Source organism: Doryrhamphus excisus, chromosome 2, assembly GCF_030265055.1.
Source record: "Doryrhamphus excisus isolate RoL2022-K1 chromosome 2, RoL_Dexc_1.0, whole genome shotgun sequence".
Classification (NCBI taxonomy): domain Eukaryota; kingdom Metazoa; phylum Chordata; class Actinopteri; order Syngnathiformes; family Syngnathidae; genus Doryrhamphus; species Doryrhamphus excisus.
In genome coordinates, this window is record NC_080467.1 from 329990 (window position 1) to 353321 (window position 23332).

At 40.3% G+C, this 23332-nt stretch overlaps 3 protein-coding genes across 4 annotated transcripts; 2 read left to right on the top strand and 1 right to left on the bottom strand.

Moving 5' to 3' along the window:
* The first annotated feature begins 6134 nt into the window (after positions 1-6134).
* LOC131108930 (hepatitis A virus cellular receptor 1 homolog) lies at positions 6135-7147 on the top strand. Its single transcript, XM_058060378.1, has 4 exons — positions 6135-6282; positions 6346-6663; positions 6824-6869; positions 6938-7147. The coding sequence occupies exons 1-4, from the start codon at positions 6225-6227 to the stop codon at positions 6993-6995; spliced, it is 480 nt and encodes a 159-aa protein (XP_057916361.1). The 5' UTR covers positions 6135-6224; the 3' UTR covers positions 6996-7147.
* An 11320-nt stretch (positions 7148-18467) lies between these two features.
* On the top strand, positions 18468-20787 carry LOC131108923 (T-cell immunoglobulin and mucin domain-containing protein 4-like). 2 transcript variants are annotated; one of them, XM_058060364.1, is made up of 8 exons: positions 18468-18621; positions 18685-19002; positions 19163-19278; positions 19414-19509; positions 19584-19609; positions 20026-20061; positions 20142-20190; positions 20284-20787. In XM_058060364.1, the coding sequence occupies exons 1-8, from the start codon at positions 18564-18566 to the stop codon at positions 20287-20289; spliced, it is 705 nt and encodes a 234-aa protein (XP_057916347.1). In that variant the 5' UTR covers positions 18468-18563; the 3' UTR covers positions 20290-20787. The 2 variants fall into 2 exon arrangements, with proteins under 2 accessions (XP_057916347.1, XP_057916354.1); XM_058060371.1 differs by lacking the exon at positions 20026-20061.
* LOC131108914 (coxsackievirus and adenovirus receptor homolog) lies at positions 20196-22907 on the bottom strand. Its single transcript, XM_058060351.1, has 3 exons — positions 22787-22907; positions 21148-22171; positions 20196-21071 (listed from the first exon to the last, which is right to left on the bottom strand). The coding sequence occupies exons 2-3, from the start codon at positions 22144-22146 to the stop codon at positions 21036-21038; spliced, it is 1035 nt and encodes a 344-aa protein (XP_057916334.1). The 5' UTR covers positions 22147-22171; positions 22787-22907; the 3' UTR covers positions 20196-21035.
* Positions 22908-23332: the final 425 nt, after the last annotated feature.

Here is a 23332-nt window from a genome sequence, read left to right on the forward strand (position 1 = left end):
ACACCCCTATAGTCACTTTTACACTTGTATTACCTAATATAGGAGACATAATAAGATATGATAAGCCATAAATAAGACTTGCTTGTGTGTGTTGCTGTAAATGTGTTGGTTAGCGAAGTGACAGATGCACAGGAAGTGATGTCAGGGTTATAATATATGGGGCCATATTGTATTATTTCTATTGTATATTGATACACTGCAATTTGCTGGTGTACGCCCTCCCCCTCCCACCCAAAGTCAGCTGGGATAGGCTCCAGCATACCCCCACCACCCTAATGAGGACGAGTGGATGAGTCATGAGTGGATTACTGAGTCAGAGATACTGACATGTGAGAAGAACATCATTTAATACTAAGCATCCATGTTAAAATAGTGTAATGTATATATGAGGACTCAAAATCAGCTTATTATTTGACATACTATCTCATATACATTGGTTTAAAATAGTGTGTTTGCTGGAGGATAATATGGATATAGTATATATATATATATATATATCATATATATAATATGAATTTATAAATGCAGTCTACCCATTTACCTTCTTAAACTGAGATGGTTGCCTTTTTGGTCAGTACAGGTACTGTACGGTATATAGCTGATGACATGACATGTAGTTGTACACTTTCTCCAGGAGGAGGCACTGTAGGACATAGATGGAAAGTAAATATATGCATATGTTCATCCATTCATCCAGTTTCTGTACCGCCTATCCTCACGAGAAGGGGTGCTCATTAAGTCGATCGCGAGCTACCGGTCGATCGCGGAGGTGGTACTGGTCGATCGCTGGTCGATCACGGCGTGACATTAAAAAAATATCATCCCAGCATCAATGCCGTCACTTGATTGACATACAGGGCAGCCATTCAGATGACAACTGAATGTTGCCCTTCGGGCGACCAATCAAATCAAACAACGTCTCTAAGTGCAGCAGAACTTACGATGTCAGCCTATCATCCATCCCCGTTACTTGATTGACATACAGGACAACCAGTCAGATGACAACTGAATTTTGACCTTTAGGTCACCGCTCATGCGTGAACAACGATGCAAAGTGCTAAGCTAGTCGGCGAATTGCGAGATTTTAAGCCCTCGCTAAAGTTTATGGTCACTAAAATGAGTGAAGGAGCTGGACCAAGTAAAAAGGCAAAAACTGGACCAAGTAAAAAGGCAAAAACATATCACTTCCATACGGATATGGAATATTATACGGATATTATGATACGGATATTATCCATGACTGATAAACATTTGGAAGTGTGCTTGAGGCTGGCTATCAGCAGCTACTGTCCGGACTATGCATCCCTGGCTGGTTCAATTCAGTGCAAGTCATCAAAGTAAACTCAGGTAATTACAAAAAATGTTAATAGTTAATTATGTGTGTTTTGCAATATTGGCTCATTTGGTTATGTAAGGTACATCAACATACATTGTACGTACAAATAATCCTCAATACATTTGAAAATAAATAGATGTTTTGCATTTTTGTAGTGGGTAGATCATTTTGACTCTGTCATTTTAAAAGTAGCTCGCATGCTGAAAAAGTGTGAGCACCCCTGCTCACGAGGGTCGATGGCATGCTTGAGCCTATCCCAGCTGTCTTCCGGCGAGAGGCGGGCTCCACCCTGAACTGGTCATGTTACTAAATTATACTATGAAATGACACGTTTTTAAATGAACTACATAAATATATGAGCCTATCTGGTAAAATATTCTCATTTATTAGTTATTGTGTATTAATTTAAAAGACTGCATCTCGCTGTATTTCTCAGGCTGCACTACAGTGTCTATTCACAGGCGCGATCCCACTACTGAGCGGTACGGGGGCTTTGACCTGCTCCGTTTCCGACCTGGGCCGGTGCACCCCTCCTTAGGCGACCTGGTGGTCCCGAGTTCCCCCCGGAGCACCATATCGGCACCGAACTTAGCGCGGACACCCGATCGACATAGTCCACTGCAGCTCAGAACTCCTGGGCTCAAGCGATCCGACAACCTCAGCCTCCCGTTAGCTTGGATTACAGGCACGCGCCACGGCACCCGGCGAAGGCGGCATATAGTAGTGGTGCTTTTGACTTGTACTATAGTGACGTCACAGGGATGTATGGCGACCTCTAGTGGCGTTGTGTGAAACTACAGCGCTTCCCGAAAATGACCTCTCCTTTTGAGATTTACATTTATCCACAGTTGGGGGCCAATCATGTACCTCCCAGGTTCATGAAAAAAAAAGAATGAATAAATGAACTTTTATTGCAAAGGTTGATCTGAAATTGGAGTCACAAGTCTGAATAGTCACAGATTTTTGCCATTTTGAAGCATTTGCGTCTGTTGAGATTGAAATTTGCCAGTCCAGAGTGCTGGGGTAGGCTCCAGCACACCCACGACCAAAGTGAGGGTAAGCAACATAGAACATAGATGGATGATGCATATACATAAGAGCAGTGACCATCAGCGTCCTCATCAGAAAGGCCCAGCAGGGGGCGTACTTCCTGCAGTGATATCTGCTCCATGTCCAACCTTAACAAGGCAGTTTGTGTCAGTGTGACTACTTCCTGTAGAAGCACGTGATCTGGTGTGACCTCGCATAAGGCAAGATTGTTGCTCATGGCGAAGCAAGGGGCGGCCAACCGGAACTAGGTTCATTCTGATTATTAAAAACAAATTGTAGCAGATTCCCAATTCACAGGGGTTACATTCCAGGACCAGAGAATACAGCATAAATGAGATGTGTTTTGCAGAAAAAAATAAAATAAAATAAATTGCAGGCAACTGTGGAGCATGATGGAGGTTCCACCAAGTTTGATGCCGTTAGTGATGTCAAGAGGAGGGGCTGCCAAATTTAAGATCCAGAAAATTATGGAACTTCTGAAGGTGCATGGTTTGATATTTACAATAGGACAGGGGACTCAAACACGCGACCCACGGGCCAAATGTGGCCCGCAGGCCACTAGTTTGAGGCCCCCGCCTTGATATGAAAGTTTAATGTTCGTGCGGCCCGCGCAAGTTTGATATGGATGCTGTATGGTATCATGTACCCAGAAAAAATTATTACGTTTGATTAATGTTCATGTTAAAGGTTAAATAACTGTTAATAGTTATCCTCCCTATCCGTGTGGAAGTGGTACGTTTTTGGCTATTTAAGTTCAAAGGAAATAACTTGAAGGCTACCGTTTAGGTCGCTAGCTCTCTAGTTTAAATAAAAGGAGTATAAATGTGACTATAGTCGTGTTTTGTCATGTCTACAGGGCTCTAATAATGCTTTGTTCATTTTAATCTGAAAAAAATCATTTGTCTACCCACCAACTATATGTGGTTTCTTAAGTTTTTATTATTTGCCCTTTTATTATTATTATTATATTTATTTATTTATTACTGATTGATTGATTTTCTTTATTCTTGATTTGTTTATTTATTTTTCATCTTATTTTGTGTAGAAAAATAAAAATGAAGATATTTGAGAACAGTGGAATGTTTTATCAGAGCTTTTATTGTAGAAAATCGGAACCAAAGCACTGAAAAAGTTTGTATATTTTTCTGTTTTTAATAAATGCGTTTTTTTTTGGGGGGGGGGTGACCTGATGCGGCCCAGCCTTGCCCAGACCCTAGCTCCAGTGGCCCCCAGGCAAATTGAGTTTGAGACCCCTGCAATAGGAGAACCTAAACTAACCTCTGCCAAAAAATAAAATATATATATTTAATCTATTTTCGTTAGTGTTAGAATAAAATGTAAATACAATTATTATAGCGCTAGTTAATGTTAGAATAAAATGTAAATACAATTATTATAGCGCTAGTTAATGTTAGAATAAAATGTAAATTCAATTATTATAGTGTTAGTTCTCACACTTATATCCGTTTGCTTAGACCAGGGGTCCCCAAACTTTTTCCAATGAGGGCCACATGACTTTTCCCTCCTCTGAAGGGGGGCCAGGGGCAGGGTAGTTTGTTTGTTTGTTTATGTTCTATGACTGGGGCAAAGTGTGTTTGTAGTAACATTGCTCACCATAGGTTACCATTTCCAGTTCTATGACAGAAAAATGTACATGCTTTATTGTTCAAGGGGCCGGGTCAAATGTGGAAGTGGGCCGTGTCCGGCCCCCGGGCCTTAGTTTGGGGACCACTGGCTTAGACAATAGACAAAGTCTCCATCGCTGCCCCCACCCTCTGGAACTCTTTGCCCCCCCCATTGACTCCATGCTTGCCCTGACCTTCCCAGTTTCAAAAAACAATTAAAAACCCACCTCTTTAAATCACTTTTTTCTCATCTTTTAACTGTGTAAAAACAAATGAATGTTGTATTTTAACGTATCTTTTATTCTGTTTACTTGTTTTTATTCAACTCCATTTTTCTCTCAAGTGTCTTTGAGTATTTTGAAAAGCGCTATACAAATAAAATGTATTATTTTTTATGATTATTTAGTGTCTCGAGTGTCCTAAAGGCAGGAACGTTTCATGGCTCTGACCAGCAACTCCCAGCTCCACTGGTCTTGGAGGTGCCTGGGAGTGCCAGCAGCGACCTTGAAGATGTTCCTGTTCATCATGCAAAATGTGCCGAGATAAGAACACATGCCAAAAAGTCATTATTCACACATACACACACACATAGACAACAAGTACAGCTCGTGCAACTGCTTGCTTATCCCTCCCCTTAGAGTTCCACGACAATGTATTAGGGCCTCCTAAAGAAAATCAAAAGAGAGGGGCGGCATGTCACTGGGTATGTTGTTTCATGCTCCTTGCTGCGAGAAATATTGAATTTTGTTGTTTTGTTGTTTTTTTGACAAGTGTCACAGGAGTTTGAACCTGACAGTTAGACAGTTTGAAATTGAAGTTACGCAATTGAAGCAAAACTGAGCTTGACTTTCATGCAGTCTTTGTCATTAACTCACTAATATCTGCCTCTCCCTTCCCCCCTGTTTCTTTTCCCTGCTGCCTGTTGTTCTGCACTCGGTCATTCACAGAGACAAAGTAACACAAAGTAACTTTTTTTAGTAGAACACATGCCCTGAGTGGAAATGCAGTCTCCAGAGCACTGTTATAACATTTGTTTTTCACTATGGTAATCATCAAGGGATTTAATTCTAAAAAAACATTCAAAAAAAGTCATCAAATAATTGAGAAAAATGTACTCAGTGACTATTTTCAGCTAAAATTAAAAAAAGCAGATAACACACACACACACACATACACACACACACTAACATACTTCTGACAATAACGGACCAAAATGGCAGCATCAAGAACTCAAAAAAAGGGAAATTGATCTGCGGGCTGCAAATGGCCCCCAGGCGGCACTTTGACACCCCTGGTCTAGAGCGATATTTTGCTGTAATGAAAATAATACTTTGATTTGTGACTAAAACCGAAATAAGACAAATGATTTTAAAAGATTCCTGCACAATGTATTAAATAGTAATGGTAATGGTAATGGTAATGGTAATGGTAATGGTTTTATTTCATTTGAACATGTATCAGATTACAATTGAGTGCATCCCATAATCAGTTCCCAGTTCCACATGTCCAAAAGGAGTAGGAAGAAGCAAAGCTTATTAAATCCTACCCCTCCATCTGGTACTTTTACAATCACTAACTGTTACATTTGTTCACTTCCTGCTTTCCTAATATAATTTAAGTTATTTTTTTTACTTTATTTCATTTTATTTATTTATTATTTTTTTGTCACATACCGAAGATGAACTACATATATCAGCAAGTTGAATTATTTGTGATTTTAGAAATAAGGAGTTAGTATGTTCTCTGTAGGCGGCATTATGAATTATCCTTACTGACCTTTTTTGCAGTACATTCAGCGAGTGAAGATTGCTGTTATAGTTATTATCCCATATTTCCACACAATAAGTAAGATATGGTAGAACCAGAGAGCAATAAAGAGTGTGGAGTGATTTCTGATTGAGAACAAATTTTGCTTAGTAAGTGAGTAAGTAAGCAAAACTGTTGATATTTCAGAATATAATAAATATATTTTAATGGTTACTGATAAATAACTCTGAATTGGTATTCCTCACATTCCATAATTCTAGTTTTTTTTTTACTTGTGTCTGTGCTTCTAACAAGTGAATCTGGGACGGACCAAAGGAATGGCCACCACCCTCATGGGCGTCCTCGCTCCCTTTGGTATAAATCCAAGACCTTTCCCCAGGCTTCCCTCAGTCAGTGTTGAGCTGAACTGAAGTTTTTCCAGATTCCAGATTCCAGATCACTCCACCATGACTTCTCCCGTCGGAAGACTCCTGGCTTTGGCTTGTGGTCTCACTCTCCTCCTGGGTAAGAGTTACATTTTTCATGATTCATACGATGGCACATCTTAAAGGACTTTCTGTCCTCCAGGTTGTGAGTTCCAAGAGCCCTACACTGCCCCATTTGGGGCAAGTGTCACTTTAGATTGCTATTATGAGCTCGAAGCAGAACCACATACGGTATGCTGGGGTAGAGGGGTTATGGAGGACTGGGAGAACTGCAAAGATGAGATGATCAGGACAGATGGGAAAATGATGGTCAGCAGATCCTCTGAACGTTACAACTTCGCCGGCAACATTGCTGAGGGTGATGCGTCAATGACCATCACGGATGTCAAGGAGGATGACTCTGGACTGTACTTCTGTGTGTCGCGCACCCAAATAACGAGGCTGGAGCTCGAGGTCGCAGGTAAGACCCACCACACAATCAGTGATGTTCTTCATATGTATATGAAGATCAAAATATCTGCTCGCTTGTTGCAGTATATACTCTATGGGTAGTGATTAAGTAGGAATAACGAGTGGTTTAAACACTTCTGAGCTTGTCTGTGACCCCCCCTCCCCGATAGCCCCACCTCCCACCATGGCCGCCACCCCCGCTGTCAAGATGATGATGTAAGTATTGTAACTAAGCCAATGATAACAAAAGCACATTTGATCTAACTTCATTGTTCACCTGTCAGGTGTAGGGAGCCTACCCCAGCTGACTTTGAGCGAGAGGCGGAGGACACCCTGGTCTGATCCTGATTGAGGCATGCCAACCACTCATCCACCGTGCTGCACCTCCCAAGATGAATCATTACAAGCTGTGATTTCTATACTAAGATCGTGTTCTGTTTGTTGGAGTGATGCTGAATGAGTGCAAAATAAATATTCTTTATTGAATAATATTCTATTATTTCTATGATTTATTGTGTATTTTATCTCAATTTTACACATTGATGTGTTTATGCTATTTGAATACACTTGATGAAGAAACATCTCGGTCAAGTCCAGCTTCCTCTGGAAGACTCGTGTAGGTTGTTGTGCACAGAATGGGAACTTGAACGTGCATATAACTGCACCTTATTGCACCTAACAGTGTATTCTATATTCTATAGCCTATATTTTATGTTTTTATTTCGCACTTTAACGCTTTTTAGCTCGGTAAGTCAGTTTATGTTCATGTAAATGTAGACCAGAATGTCTGAACTTGTGATACATAGAAATGTGTTTGTTTGAAAGTACCAATTACATATTGCACATTTTTTTCCATGTAATGTAATGTAATGTTTTCCCATGATGTGATTTCAATAAAATAAAGTCAATCATAAATTATCAAATGATTTTGAATATAAGTTTTACTCATCAAATGCTTTACGTGTACATGTGATATTCAAATATAGGAGCTTTATTGTATAAATTCCATTATAAATCACATGCTAATTAAGCATGCTAATTATCAAATTCCTGAGTTCCACGATTTACATCACAACAACAGTACATTTTTATTTGTTTTTCACATAGATACATATAAGAAAGTGAGTGTTTCAATTTCACCCATGAATATTTAATGTATTTTTGCTCTTTGGCAGTATTATGGGCACATTTAGGCGGAAATTGGACATGTATTTTGTCCAAGTGGGGTTGCCGTACAACAGTGGAGGAAAGGTGCACGAGCAGGTGTTGACTGTGGCCGCCAGCAGGGGGCGCATCCTCTCTGACAGATTGAACCAAAAAAAGGTATATAAACTGGAACAGCAGGAATGGGAAAAACAGCTGTAATTTTTATGACAAAAAAGTCAAAATATTAAGAAGAAAACCTTCTAAAAAAGCGAAGTTTTATATCACAAACTGAGATGGATTTTTTTTAATTGTCACGATCCATGAGGTAACCTAACAGTTTGTTTCCAATGTTATGCCTTACTTCCTGTTTCATGCCCTTATTTTAGTAGCGCTTCCTGTTTATATCCTGGGTTGTGACCGCTTGCTTTGCTTTTTTTTTTTCACTCGCACCTGTTGCTAATTTGTGTTCTTCTTCTATTTAGTTCAGTTGCGGTCAGTTTGCCGTTGAATCGTTTGTTGCAGCTTTCCACGCAGCTGCATAATTACAAAAACAGCCATAATTACGAGAAAGGAAACTTTTTACCTGCATACCGGGTTCGCGTCTCAACGCCGAAGTCAGGATGTGACGTAAATGTAACATAAATGTATATAACGTCTTAGCATATCCGCATGTGTTGCTTTACAAAATGTCAAAGTGACGTTTACATCCTTTAATTTTTAGTGTCTAGTGCAGGGGTGCTCATTAAGTCGATCGCGAGCTACCGGTCGATCGCGGAGGTGGTACTGGTCGATCGCTGGTCGATCGCGGCGTGACATTAAAAAAATATCATCCTAGCATCAATGCCGTCACTTGATTGATATACAGGGCAGCCATTCAGATGACAACTGAATGTTGCCCTTCGGGCGACCAATCAAATCAAACAACGTCTCTAAGTGCAGCAGAACTTACGATGTCAGCCTATCATCCATCCCCGTTACTTGATTGACATACAGGACAACCAATCAGATGACAACTGAATTTTGACCTTTAGGTCACCGCTCATGCGTAAACAACGATGCAAAGTGCTAAGCTAGTCGGCGAATTGCGAGATTTTAAAGCCCTGCTAAAGTTTATGGTCACTAAAATGAGTGAAGGAGCTGGACCAAGTAAAAAGGCAAAAACTGGACCAAGTAAAAAGGCAAAAAACATACCACTTCCATACGGATATGGAATATTATACGGATATTGTGATACGGATATTATCCATGACTGATAAACATTTGGAAGTGTGCTTGAGGCTGGCTATCAGCAGCTACTGTCCGGACTATGCATCCCTGGCTGATTCAATTCAGTGCAAGTCATCAAAGTAAACTCAGGTAATTACAAAAAATGTTAATAGTTAATTATGTGTGTTTTGCAATATTGGCTCATTTGGTTATGTAAGGTACATCAACATACATTGTACGTACAAATAATCCTCAATACATTTGAAAATAAATAGATATTTTGCATTTTTGTAGTGGGTAGATCATTTTGGCTCGGTCATTTTAAAAGTAGTTCGCATGCTGAAAAAGTGTGAGCACCCCTGGTCTAGTGTTTAGTGTCGTTTTCAGAAACTGATTCTCAGCCCTTGTGAGTCATGGTTCATGCAGATGAGTCACAGCTTCAAGTTTCAATGATTTGTTTGCCCGAGGAAATTTGTCTCCTGCGTAAACTAATTGTTGTGTCCTCGTAAATATTAGTTGGACTCTCTCCGGCGACCCCTGACTGGGAAAAGCACATACGAGGAGAACATGCAAACTCCACACGGAGATGCCCAGGCGGAGAATCGACCCAGGTCTTACAATCTGTGTGGCCTAATCTTTCACATATAGCCCAGCCCCCTACCATTTATTACATGGAAAATAACTCATTGTATGTGTTGTCAAAGCAAAGAGAATTGATTAAAAAAAAGGTGGAAGCAATTATTTATGTTATGTTTTTATAGCGGCTGCGTAGTGCCCAGGTGGTTAGCGTGCAGGCCACACAGCTAAGAGTCCTCGATTCCACCCTCAGGCATCTCTGTGTGGAGTTTGCATGTTCTCCCTGTACGTGTGTGGGTTTTCTCCAGGTACTCCGGTTTCCTCCCATATTCCAAAAACATTATTAGAGCCCTGTAAACATGAAATAACACCCCTATAGTCACGTTTACACTTGTATTACCTAATATAGGAGACATAATAAGATATGATAAGCCATAAATAAGACTTGCTTGTGTGTGTTGCTGTAAATGTGTTGGTTAGCGAAGTGACAGATGCACAGGAAGTGATGTCAGGGTTATAATATATGGGGCCATACTGTATTATTTCTATTGTATATTGATACACTGCAATTTGCTGGTGTACGCCCTCCCCCTCCCATCCAAAGTCAGCTGGGATAGGCTCCAGCATACCCCCACCACCCTAATGAGGACGAGTGGATGAGTCATGAGTGGATTACTGAGTCAGAGATACTGACATGTGAGAAGAACATCATTTAATACTAAGCATCCATGTTAAAATAATGTAATGTATATATGAGGACTCAAAATCAGCTTATTATTTGACATACTATCTCATATACATTGGTTTAAAATAGTGTGTTTGCTAGAGGATAATATGAATATATATATATATATATATATATATATATCATATATATATCATATATATAATATGAATTTATAAATGCAGTCTACCCATTTACCTTCTTAAACTGAGATGGTTGCCTTTTTGGTCAGTACAGGTACTGTACGGTATATAGCTGATGACATGACATGTAGTTGTACACTTTCTCCAGGAGGAGGCACTGTAGGACATAGATGGAAAGTAAATATATGCATATGTTCATCCATTCATCCAGTTTCTGTACCGCCTATCCTCACGAGGGTCGACATGCTTGAGCCTATCCCAGCTGTCTTCCGGCGAGAGGCGGGCTCCACCCTGAACTGGTCATGTTATTAAATTATACTATGAAGTGACACGTTTTTAAATGAACTACAGAAATATATGAGCCTATCTGGTAAAATATTCTCATTTATTTGTTATTGTGTATTAATTTAAAAGACTGCGTCTCGCTGTATTGCTCAGGCTGCACTACAGTGTCTATTCACAGGCGCGATCCCACTACTGAGCGGTACGGGGGCTTTGACCTGCTCCGTTTCCGACCTGGGCCGGTGCACCCCTCCTTAGGCGACCTGGTGGTCCCGAGCTCGCCCCGGAGCACCATATCGGCACCGAACTTAGCGCGGACACCCGATCGACATAGTCCACTGCAGTTCAGAACTCCTGGGCTCAAGCGATCCGACAACCTCAGCCTCCCGGTAGCTTGGATTACAGGCACGCGCCACGGCACCCGGCGAAGGCCGCACACAGTAGTGGTGCTTTTGACTTGTACTATAGTGACGTCACAGAGATGTATGGCGACCTCTAGTGGCGTTGTGTGAAACTACAGCGCTTCCCGAAAATGACCTCTCCTTTTGAGATTTACATTTATCCACAGTTGGGGGCCAATCATGTACCTCCCAGGTTCATGAAAAAAAATGAATGAATAAATGAACTTTTATTGCAAAGGTTGATCTGAAATTGGAGTCACAAGTCTGAATAGTCACAGATTTTTGCCATTTTGAAGCATTTGCGTCTGACTGTTGAGATTGAAATTTGCCAGTCCAGAGTGCTGGGGTAGGCTCCAGCACACCCACGACCAAAGTGAGGGTAAGCAACATAGAACATAGATGGATGATGCATATACATAAGAGCAGTGACCATCAGCGTCCTCATCAGAAAGGCCCAGCAGGGGGCGTACTTCCTGCAGTGATATCTGCTCCATGTCCAACCTTAACAAGGCAGTTTGTGTCAGTGTGACTACTTCCTGTAGAAGCACGTGATCTGGTGTGACCTCGCATAAGGCAAGATTGTTGCTCATGGCGAAGCAAGGGGCGGCCAACCGGAACTAGGTTCATTCTGATTATTAAAAACAAATTGTAGCAAATGTGGCCCGCAGGACACTAGTTTGAGGCCCCCGCCTTGATATGAAAGTTTAATGTTAGTGCGGCCCGCGCAAGTTTGATATGGATGCTGTATGGTATCATGTACCCAGAAAAAATTATTACGTTTGATTCATGTTCATGTTAAAGGTTAAATAACTGTTAATAGTTATCCTCCCTATCCGTGTGGAAGTGGTAAGTTTTTGGCTATTGAAGTTTAAAGGAAACAACTTGAAGGCTACCGTTTAGGTCGCTAGCTCTCTAGTTTGCGAGTTAGCATGTGTCTCAAGACCCTGCAGTTGCGCAATATGTTGTAAATAAAAAGAGTATAAATGTGACTATAGTCGTGTTTTGTCATGTCTACAGGGCTCTAATAATGCTTTGTTCATTTTAATCTGAAAAAAATCATTTGTCTACCCACCAACTATATGTGGTTTCTTAACTTTTTATTATTTGCCATTTTATTATTATTATTATTATATTTATTTATTTATTACTGATTGATTGATTGATTTTCTTTATTCTTGATTTGTTTATTTATTTTTCATCTTATTTTGTGTAGAAAAATAAAAATTAAGATATTTGAGAACAGTGGAATGTTTTATCAGAGCTTTTATTGTAGAAAATCGGAACCAAAGCACTGAAAAAGTTTGGATATTTTTCTGTTTTTAATAAATGCTTTTTTTTTTTTTTGTAAAACCTGATGCGGCCCAGCCTTGCCCAGACCCTAGCTCCAGTGGCCCCCAGGCAAATTGAGTTTGAGACCCCTGCAATAGGAGAACCTAAACTAACCTCTGCCAAAAAATAAAATATATATATTTAACCTATTTTCGTTAGTGTTAGAATAAAATGTAAATACAATTATTATAGCGCTAGTTAATGTTAGAATAAAATGTAAATTCATTTATTATAGTGTTAGTTCTCACACTTATATCCGTTTGCTTAGACCAGGGGTCCCCAAACTTTTTCCAATGCGGGCCACATGACTTTTCCCTCCTCTGAAGGGGGGCCAGGGGCAGGGTAGTTTGTTTGTTTGTTTATGTTCTATGACTGGGGCAAAGTGTGTTTGTAGTAACATTGCTCACCATAGGTTACCATTTCCAGTTCTATGACAGAAAAATGTGGAAGTGGGCCGTGTCCGGCCCCTGGGCCTTAGATTGGGGACCACTGGCTTAGACAATAGACAAAGTCTCCATCGCTGCCCCCACCCTCTGGAACTCTTTGCCCCCCCCATTGACTCCGTGCTTGCCCTGACCTTCCCAGTTTCAAAAAACAACTAAAAACCCACCTCTTTAAATCACTTTTTTCTCATGTTTTAACTGTGTAAAAACAAATGAATGTTGTATTTTAACGTATCTTTTATTCTGTTTACTTGTTTTTATTCAACTCCATTTTTCTCTCAAGTGTCTTTGAGTATTTTGAAAAGCGCTATACAAATAAAATGTATTATTTTTTATGATTATTTAGTGTCTCGAGTGTCGTAAAGGCAGCAACGTTTCATGGCTCTGACCAGCAACTCCCAGCTCCACTGGTCTTGGAGGTGCCTGGGAATGCCAGCAGCGACCTTGAAGATGTTCCTGTTCATCATGCAAAATGTGCCGAGATAAGAACACATGCCAAAAAGTCATTATTCACACATACACACACACATAGACAACAAGTACAGCTCGTGCAACTGCTTGCTTATCCCTCCTCTTAGAGTTCCACGACAATGTATTAGGGCAGGGGTGGGCAAACAAAGGCCCGGGGGCCACATCCGGCCCGCCAAGTGTTTGAATACGGCCCGCCCGTTCTTTCCAAAGCATTTCATTTAAAGTCAACATACAAGCTGGCATCATGGCTTGAGCCAACATTTTCATGGTTTGGCTGTTTTATCAATTTCGTTATTTGATGCGGCCTGTTGTTTACAAAGTGCTCCTGAAAAAAAAGACACAAGCACATAATAATAATAATAATATTAAATAATACATGTATTCTTATTATTATAAATTTATAACGCACTTTACATCAAATAAATGATCTGAAAGTGCACATATAGCAGATTGCATAACACTTTTACAGATCCAATCATTTCGTTATTTGATGCGGTCTGTTGTTTACAAAGTGCTCCTGAAAAAAGGGACACAGACACATAATAATAATAATAATAACAAATAATAATAATATAAAATAATAATAACAAATAATATGAAATAATACTAAATTTATTCTTCTCATTATAAATTTATAACGCACTTTACATCATCATAATAATAAAAACAATATAAAAAAATAATATCAAATAATAACAAATAATATCACATAATAATACATTTATTCTAATTATTATAAATTTATAACGCACTTTACATCAAATAAATGATCTGAAAGTGCACATATAGCAGATTGCATAACACTTTTACAGATACAATAATTTTGTTATTTGATGTGGTCTGTTATTTACAAAGTGCTCCTGAAAAAAGGGACATGAGTAATAATAATAATAATAATAATACAAATAATAATAATAATAAATGTATTATTATGTATTATTATAAATTTATGACGTACTTTACATCAAATAAATGATCTCAAAGTGCACATATAGCAGATTGCATGACACTTTTACAGATACAATAATTCCAGCTGGACTGTTACGTGTAAAATATCGAGTCTGCCCCCCCGTCAATTTTGTTAAATGAATGCGGCCCGCCAGTCAAAAAGTTTGCCCACCCCTGTATTAGGGCCTCCTAAAGAAAATCAAAAGAGAGGGGCGGCATGTCACTGGGTATGTTGTTTCATGCTCCTCGCTGCGAGAAATATTGAATTTTGTTGTTTTGTTGTTTTTTTGACAAGTGTCACAGGAGTTTGAACCTGACAGTTAGACAGTTTGAAATTGAAGTTACGCAATTGAAGCAAAACTGAGCTTGACTTTCATGCAGTCTTTGTCATTAACTCACTAATATCTGCCTCTCCCTTCCCCCCTGTTTCTTTTCCCTGCTGCCTGTTGTTCTGCACTCGGTCATTCACAGAGACAAAGTAACACAAAGTAACTTTTTTTAGTAGAACACATGCCCTGAGTGGAAATGCAGTCTCCAGAGCACTGTTATAACATTTGTTTTCCACTATGGTAATCATCAAGGGATTTCATTCTAAAAAAACATTCAAAAAAAGTCATCAAATAATTGAGAAAGTGACTATTTTCATTCATTCATTCATTTTCTACCGCTTTTTCCTCACGAGGGTCGCGGGAGCCTATCCCAGCTGTCTTTGGGCGAGAGGCGGGGTACACCCTGGACTGGTGGCCAGCCAATCACAGGGCACATATAGACAAACAACCATTCACACTCACATTCATACCTATTGACAATTTGGAGTGGCTAATTAACCTAGCATGTTTTTGGAATGTGGGAGGAAACCGGAGTACCCGGAGAAAACCCACGCATGCACGGGGAGAACATGCAAACTCCACACAGAGATGGCCGAGGGTGGAATTGAACCCTGGTCTCCTAGCTGTGAGGTCTGCACGCTAACCACTAGACCACCGTGCCGCCCGTGACTATTTTCAGCTAAAATTAAAAAAAGCAGATGACACACACACACACACACACACTAACATACTTCTGACAAAAACGGACCAAAATGGCAGCATCAAGAACTCAAAAAAAAGGAAATTGATCTGCGGGCTGCAAATAGCCCCCAGGCGGCACTTTGACACCCCTGGTCTAGAGCGATATTTTGCTGTAATGAAAATAATACTTTGATTTGTGACTAAAACCGAAATACGACAAATGATTTTAAAAGATTCCTGCACAATGTATTAAATAGTAATAGTAATGGTAATGGTAATGGTAATGGTAATGGTAATGGTAATGGTAATGGTCATGGTCATGGTCATGGTCATGGTCATGGTCATGGTAATGGTAATGGTAATGGTTTTATTTCATTTGAACATGCATCAGATTCCAATTGAGTGCATCCCATAATCAGTTCCCAGTTCCACATGTCCAAAAGGAGTCGGAAGAAGCAAAGCTTATTAAATCCTACCCCTCCATCTGGTACTTTTACAATCAGTAACTGTTACATTTGTTCACTTCCTGCTTTCCTAATATAATTTAAGTTATTTTTTTTAACTTTATTTTAATTTTATTTATTTATTAATTTTTGGTCCCATACCGAAGATGACCTATATCAGCAAGTTGGAAGTATTTGTGATTTTAGAAATAAGGAGTTAGTATCATCATAAGATTTATCAGTAGAAAGCATAGGAATGATCTGTTAATGCAAGCGAAGAAACTTAAAAGTACAAATGTATACTTAAATGAGCACTTGACAAAGAAAAATGGGGACATTTTTCTTGGACACGAGAGGCAAGGATACAAAGAAAACAAAAAAAAACATTTTCGCAACATGGACCAGAAATGGCAACATATGGATAAGAGAACAAGAAGGGTCACAGCCGAGGATGATAAGAGACTTGAAAGACCTTGAACAATTTAGAAGAAGGAAATGAACAACTGTTGTTATAATTGATTGAAAGACAGGCTACGGACAATATGTTGTGGTGGGACATAGAAAATGGGCATATATTAGAACATGGATGCATATATAAATATAGATATTGATAGTGGGGGCGGCACGGTGGTCTAGGGGTTAGCGCACAGACCTCACAGCTAGGAGACCAGGGTTCGGTCCCCGCCCTCGGCCATCTCTGTGTGGAGTTTGCATGTTCTCCCCGTGCATGCGTGGGTTTTCTCCGGGTACTCCGGTTTCCTCCCACATTCCAAAAACATGCTAGGTTAATTAGCGACTCCAAATTGTCCATAGGTATGAATGTGAGTGTGAATGGTTGTTTGTCTATATGTGCCCTGTGATTGGCTGGCGACCAGTCCAGGGTGTACCCCGCCTCTCGCCCGAAGACAGCTGGGATAGGCTCCAGCACCCCCGCGACCCTCGTGAGGAAAAAGCGGTAGAAAATGAATGAATGAATGAATGAATGAATGAATTTCTGTGATGTTTACTTTAAAACGTTAGCAAAAATACATTTTTATTGTGGTAAGAAATGCTTGAGAGCCAAATACAGTCATCAAAAGAGCCCTACCTGGCTCCCGAGCCACAGGTTCCCTACCTCTGGTTTATGGCATTGACATCTGGGGACACACCTACAAAACCATTGCACAACCAATTTACATGATGCAAAAGAGAGTAATAAGGATAACCAATCAAGCTGCTTACCAAGCACCAACAAGTTAATTCTTTTTACATTCACAAATTGTAAAAATTTTATGACCTAATTGATTTCAAAACTGCGCAAATGATGTTTAAGGTAAATAAAAACATGCTCCCAAATGTTGTCCAGGGGATGTTTCAGATTCGTACTCGTCAATATGATCTACGAGGAATGAGTGTGTATGCAAAACGGAAAGTACGAACAAATGTAAAGCAGAGATGTATGTCAATCAAAGGAGTAGACATATGGAAGGATTTAGATTTAAAGATGAAAACTTGTGATACGCTAAATAGATTTAAACAACTATTTATAAACAATCTTATGAGTAAATATGAAAGGCTTGGCTAAATATGAAGGCGCTTGGGGCGCCCGGGCTTGGTGGGTGCTTCTTATGGGAGCATTCCATGTGGCCTCACAATACTGAGGTAAATGATGGTTGGACATCGGGTGCCACGTTGACCACATGTTGGTAACATGTCTGTGGCACGAGGAAGAGGTCTGTTGGATAACAGAACAAACAATCCATCCAAATGTAGGCCCGCCCGGGGATCACACATAATTGTGGGTCCAGCCAAAATGGCTTCTTATTGGAGGGCAGCGGGGTGTGCGGGGACTGCTGGGGTGCTGGGCACTCGGTGGGTGCACTCAGGGGCTAGGGGGGTCGGGGCCAGGTGGGTTGACTGGCGGGGTTGTTGGTGTGCTTCAGCAATGTTCTGGGGTTTTGCTGGGGTGTCCGATGTTCCCACTCTTCTTTTGTTGTTTGTCTTATGTAAGATTCTGTGATTATATGTGTGGAAAAAAACGTATTGAATTGGTAACTGCCATGGCGTGGAGAAGGGGTAGGATTTAATAAGCTTTGCTTCTTCCTGCTCCTTTTCAGACATGTGTAGTAATGAGGTGTTGTGTGTATGCATGTATGTGTATATATGTATATATATATATGTATGTATATATGTGTGTATGTATATGTATGTATATATGTATATATATGTATATATATATATATATATATATATATATATTGTAAGTGTATATGTGAGAATGAATAATGTAACATAGTATGCATGTCTGAAATAAATTAAGAAAGAAAGAAAGTATGTTCTCTGTAGGCGGCATTATGAATTATCCTTACTGACCTTTTTTGCAGTACATTCAGCGAGTGAAGATTGCTTTTATAGTTATTATCCCATATTTCCACACAATAAGTAAGATATGGTAGAACCAGAGAGCAATAAAGAGTGTGGAGTGATTTCTGATTGAGAACAAATTTTGCTTAGTAAGTGAGTAAGTAAGCAAAACTGTTGATATTTCAGAATATAATAAATATATTTTAATGGTTACTGATAAATAACTCTGAATTGGTATTCCTCACATTCCATAATTCTAGTTTTTTTTTACTTGTGTCTGTGCTTCTAACAAGTGAATCTGGGACGGACCAAAGGAATGGCCACCACCCTCATGGGCGTCCTCGCTCCCTTTGGTATAAATCCAAGACCTTTCCCCAGGCTTCCCTCAGTCAGTGTTGAGCTGAACTGAAGTTTTTCCAGATTCCAGATTCCAGATCACTCCACCATGACTTCTCCCGTCGGAAGACTCCTGGCTTTGGCTTGTGGTCTCACTCTCCTCCTGGGTAAGAGTTACATTTTTCATGATTCATACGATGGCACATCTTAAAGGACTTTCTGTCCTCCAGGTTGTGAGTTCCAAAAGCTCTACACTGCCCCATTTGGGGCAAATGTCACTTTAGATTGCTATGATGAGCCCAAAGCAGAACCACTTACGGTATGCTGGGGTAGAGGTCTTATGGAGGACCGGCAGGACTGCAAAGATGAGATGATCAGGACAGATGGGAAAATGATGGTCAGCAGATCCTCTGAACGTTACAACTTCGCCGGCAACATTGCTGAGGGTAATCTGTCAATGACCATCATGGATGTCAAGGAGGATGACTCTGGACTGTACGTCTGTGTGTCGCGCACCCAAATAATGATGCTGGAGCTCAGGGTCGCAGGTAAGACCCACCACACAATCAGTGATGTTCTTCATATGTATATGAAGATCAAAATATCTGCTCGCTTGTTGCAGTATATACTCTATGGGTAGTGATTAAGTAGGAATAACGAGTGGTTTAAACACTTCTGAGCTTGTCTGTGACCCCCCCTCCCCGACAGCACCACCTCCCACCATGGCCGCCACCCCCTCTGCTGTCATCGTGAACGCCACTCCCACCATGGCCGCCACCCCCTCTGCTGTCACCGTGAACGCCACTCCCACCACCTCCGTTGATGTAAGTATTGTAACTAAAAAATTTAATTAAATTAAACTAATAAAAAAAAAATAAATAAAAATAAAATAAAATGAAAAAATAAAATAAAAGTGTCTGCTGTGTTCCTGTGAACTGTTTTGGTATCTTCCATGCTAGGAGAAGAAGGTAAATCGAGGAGTTTTGGCGGCTTCCATTGTGACACCCCTGGCTCTGGTGATGCTGGCTGTTGCCATGGTTACCACATGGTACATTGTAAGTGTGCCTTTTACCTTGAGGCGCCACAAAGTACTTTTTAAAAAAACTTACTCTTCATCCTCTCTTCACAGAAAACCCGGACAGCAAGTGTAGACTTGTGAGTATCGTCTGATTTTTCAACAAAAAAAGACGAATATTCCCAAATAAGACAGAACTCTTCCCTCTAGAGGTTGTGAGCAGGATAGGAATGACATCATAGGAATCATATTTTATTAGCAATCAGCTATAAAAAGGCTGTGATGCTGCTTAACCTAATTAACTTAATTCATCTAATTACAGAATGTACAGTGCACACTCACAGATGCATCTCAATTAATTAGAATATCAACTATAATTAATTAGAATATCTACTATATCAGCAGTTGAATTCAAAAACTGAAATGGTTACATTCTATTCATACACAAAAAGAAATATTTACAGAATATATTTCTTATATAATTTTGAATATTAGTAATAAATATTATATTCAATATAATTAAAAATGTCATTGACCCAATGAAATGACTTTGCAGGTTGACGATGGGGATCAGTGGGGAAATTCCTTACGAGTAAGCACGTGTACATGGATATATCAAGGTTGCCATGGTGATGACCAGCAATGACCCAATCACATGTCTTGTATTTTCAGAGTGGGGTCGGGTCATGGCGTGGTGTTGACCAAGTACACCCGTTTGGATGTAAGTGTTCCTTATTTTTTCTGGATTTGTTTTTTTTTTACAGCCAATGATAACAAAAGCACATTTGATCTAACTTCATTGTTCACCTGTCAGGTGTAGGGAGCCTACCCCAGCTGACTTTGGGCGAGAGGCGGAGGGCACCCTGGTCTGATCCTGATTCCTGATCCTGGTCTAATACCTCCCAAGATGAATCATTACAAGCTGTGATTTCTATACTAAGATCGTGTTCTGTTTGTTGGAGTGATGCTGAATGAGTGCAAAATGAATATTCTTGAATAATATTCTATGATTTCTATGATTTATTGTGTATTTTATCTCCAGTACTCATTGATGTGTTTATGCTATTTGAATACACTTGATGAAGAAACATCTCGGTCAAGTCCAGCTTCCTCTGGAAGACTCGTGTAGGTTGTTGTGCACAGAATGGGAACTTGAACGTGCATATAACTGCACCTTATTGCACATAACAGTGTATTCTATAGCCTATATTTGATGTTTTTATTTCGCACTTTTACATGTTGCACATTTTTTCCATGTAATGTAATGTTTTCCCATGATGTGATTTCAATAAAATAAAGTCAATCATAAATTATCAAATGATTTTGAATCATAGTAGTAATCTAAGAGTAGTTTTACTTTACAACAGTGCTTCTGAAATTGTGGTAATTTGTCATTAAATACATGCAGGTATAATGTCTGAATGAACACTTTGGTGAGCTGCTAAACATCAGCTGGTGATCTCCTGCATGGTTGAGACCTCTAGCGTATGGTATAGACAACACAGCACAAACGATATGAAAAAACCCGTGTAGGGATGATGTTGCCACTACATGTCCTGGTCCTCCTCAAAGATCATCCACCTGGTCATAGTAGAGATGTCCCTGTAGGATGAAAGACATCATCAGCATGTGATGCTGGACATGGATGGATGTTGCATGTTAAAAAGGCGTCCCTCACCCCGTTTGATGGTTGAGGCAGCACGGTGGCTCCGTCTGGCCGAGGTTGCGCCACCTCCCCCCTTTCATTGGGGGCATACGAACCGATTCTCTTACGCCAGTACCAGATACCAACCACAGCACAGACGATAGCCAGCAAAAGCATGGTGGTCGTCACGGCCGCTATTGTAGTTGTATCGCCTTTGCTGGAGGCCATTGGGTCATTGCTGGAGGCCATTGGGTCATTGCTGGAGGCCATTAGGTCATTGCTGGGGACCGCCGGGTCTTTGCTTGGGGTCACAGGGAACACAGTGCCTGGAGATTCATCGTCATCGCTCGGTGGTGGATCAAGTGGATCCTTGAGTTGGACCAGACAGCTTTTGGAGGAAGCCAGACCTTCCACCGTACAGAGATAGTGTCCATAGTCGTCGTTGTCTCTGATGTTTATAAACAATTCACCTTTTTCAGTGTCCTCAATGGCGTCGGGAGGCAACATCTTGTTTCCGCTGGTCTTCTTCCACGTGTACCGCACGTTGATGCTTTCTAAGGAACTGCATTTGAACATCACATCCATACCCAGTGTAGGCTCCCCGTGCACGCTACAAATAACGGGGGCATACTGATCCTTCACTTCTATGACAAAGGCTTCTTCTTTAAGGATTTCAGCTGACTTTGTCACTTTACACACGTAGGTCCCCTTGTCGGAGGTTTGCAAGTCTTTGATGGCTATGGAAGCATCTCCTTTGCTGGGGTCAGGAAATCTGAAGGAGACCCTGCCCTTCATTGGTTGGTACAGATCAGTATACAGGTTGCCATTGGTAAACCTAACAATGCCTCTGTAAAAAGGTTCCTTCATACTTGGAAGCTGCTTCAACCACTTGATATCGTAGTACCCGTCGGCAGAGGATAGGGTGTACCCGCAGGGAAATGTGGCGGTGTCTCCACGATTTTTCACAAGGTTACCGTAACCTGGGCTACAAAAGCTCAGCATCATCACCAAATACCGCAGCACCCACACCATGGTTGGACTGCTGGACAGGAGCTCGCTGTAAAATAAAATACAAATATGTTTGCTTTATTATTCTACGGACCACTGCTGTACAACTATACACATCATACAGGTCACATAGTTATTAAACATATTAGCATCAAGGTTAGCTGAATCATCATAATCATCTTTATGATGCGCCTTCCTCTTTGATCTCCCAGTCCTCAAACCAGTTTTCTAAAAAGCCAGGACACTACTACTTTGGCGGGATAGCTTGGTTGAGTTGATTTCCTGTTTATAGTTGACTTCTCTTTTGATCGCATATCGTTATTTGACGATTTTATTCATTACACCGGCACACAATATGTATACTGTATTTGGTGACCTGGTGTTTATGTCTGCTGTCATTTATCACTATTGTGATTGTTATATATAAAATGAAAATGAAAATAAAATGAAACCATTGACATTAGCATTACCAAATGTGCTACATAAACCAAATTAGAGTTGAATCATCTTTCAAATATGAATGCGGTCCTCTGGTGTTTACTGTTTAATGGCATATTTTCAAATAGATCATAGTAATAATTTGTTAAGGGGCCACGAAAAGAGCACTTTGGCCACCCCCGATTTAGGCTCTATGGAGCATTGTGTATAAAAAGATGCTCTTTACCTGCACTTCTTGAAGGATGAAGGAAGTCTCCGTTAGATGATCTGACACCGCTGCAGTGAACGCATCCAATCCACAGGAAATAAACGCCCCACGTCTCCCTTCACTTTATATACAGTATGCACCAGTTCAAAGCACAAATACATAAGAGGTGCATGTCATAAAGATGCTTTCATCGTGCTGATTATGATGAAATCTACAACCGTTCTATTTAAAAAAATCCAAGACACTTTTGGAGCGGTCATGTTTACCTTTTAGTTCAAAAGTGGAAAATTTCATGTCCTCAGTCCCATTTTTGACAAAAAGTCAAATTCCCCCTAGACCTGCATCATGCAGCCTGTACCGCCATTTTCATTCACACTGCGCAGGCGTGCCAAAGCCAAAACAATCACATGCGTGGGTTTTCTCCGGGTACTCCGGTTTCCTCCCACATTCCAAAAACATGCTAGGTTAATTAGCGACTCCAAATTGTCCATAGGTATGAATGTGAGTGTGAATGGTTGTTTGTCTATATGTGCCCTGTGATTGGCTGGCCGCCAGTCCGGGGTG

Bases quoted from the DNA above. Each gene is read 5' to 3' on its own strand.
- LOC131108914 (XM_058060351.1), bottom strand. From the start codon at position 22,146: ATGGTGTGGGTGCTGCGGTATTTGGTGATGATGCTGAGCTTTTGTAGC. The intron at 21,072-21,147 runs GTGAGGGACGCC...TTCATCCTACAG, and splicing joins TGCCTCAACCATCAAACGGG to GGACATCTCTACTATGACCA.
- LOC131108930 (XM_058060378.1), top strand. From the start codon at position 6,225: ATGACTTCTCCCGTCGGAAGACTCCTGGCTTTGGCTTGTGGTCTCACT. The intron at 6,664-6,823 runs GTAAGACCCACC...CCTCCCCGATAG, and splicing joins GCTGGAGCTCGAGGTCGCAG to CCCCACCTCCCACCATGGCC. The intron at 6,870-6,937 runs GTAAGTATTGTA...TTCACCTGTCAG, and splicing joins CCCGCTGTCAAGATGATGAT to GTGTAGGGAGCCTACCCCAG.
- LOC131108923 (XM_058060364.1), top strand. From the start codon at position 18,564: ATGACTTCTCCCGTCGGAAGACTCCTGGCTTTGGCTTGTGGTCTCACT. The intron at 19,003-19,162 runs GTAAGACCCACC...CCTCCCCGACAG, and splicing joins GCTGGAGCTCAGGGTCGCAG to CACCACCTCCCACCATGGCC. The intron at 19,510-19,583 runs GTAAGTGTGCCT...CTCTCTTCACAG, and splicing joins TGGTTACCACATGGTACATT to AAAACCCGGACAGCAAGTGT.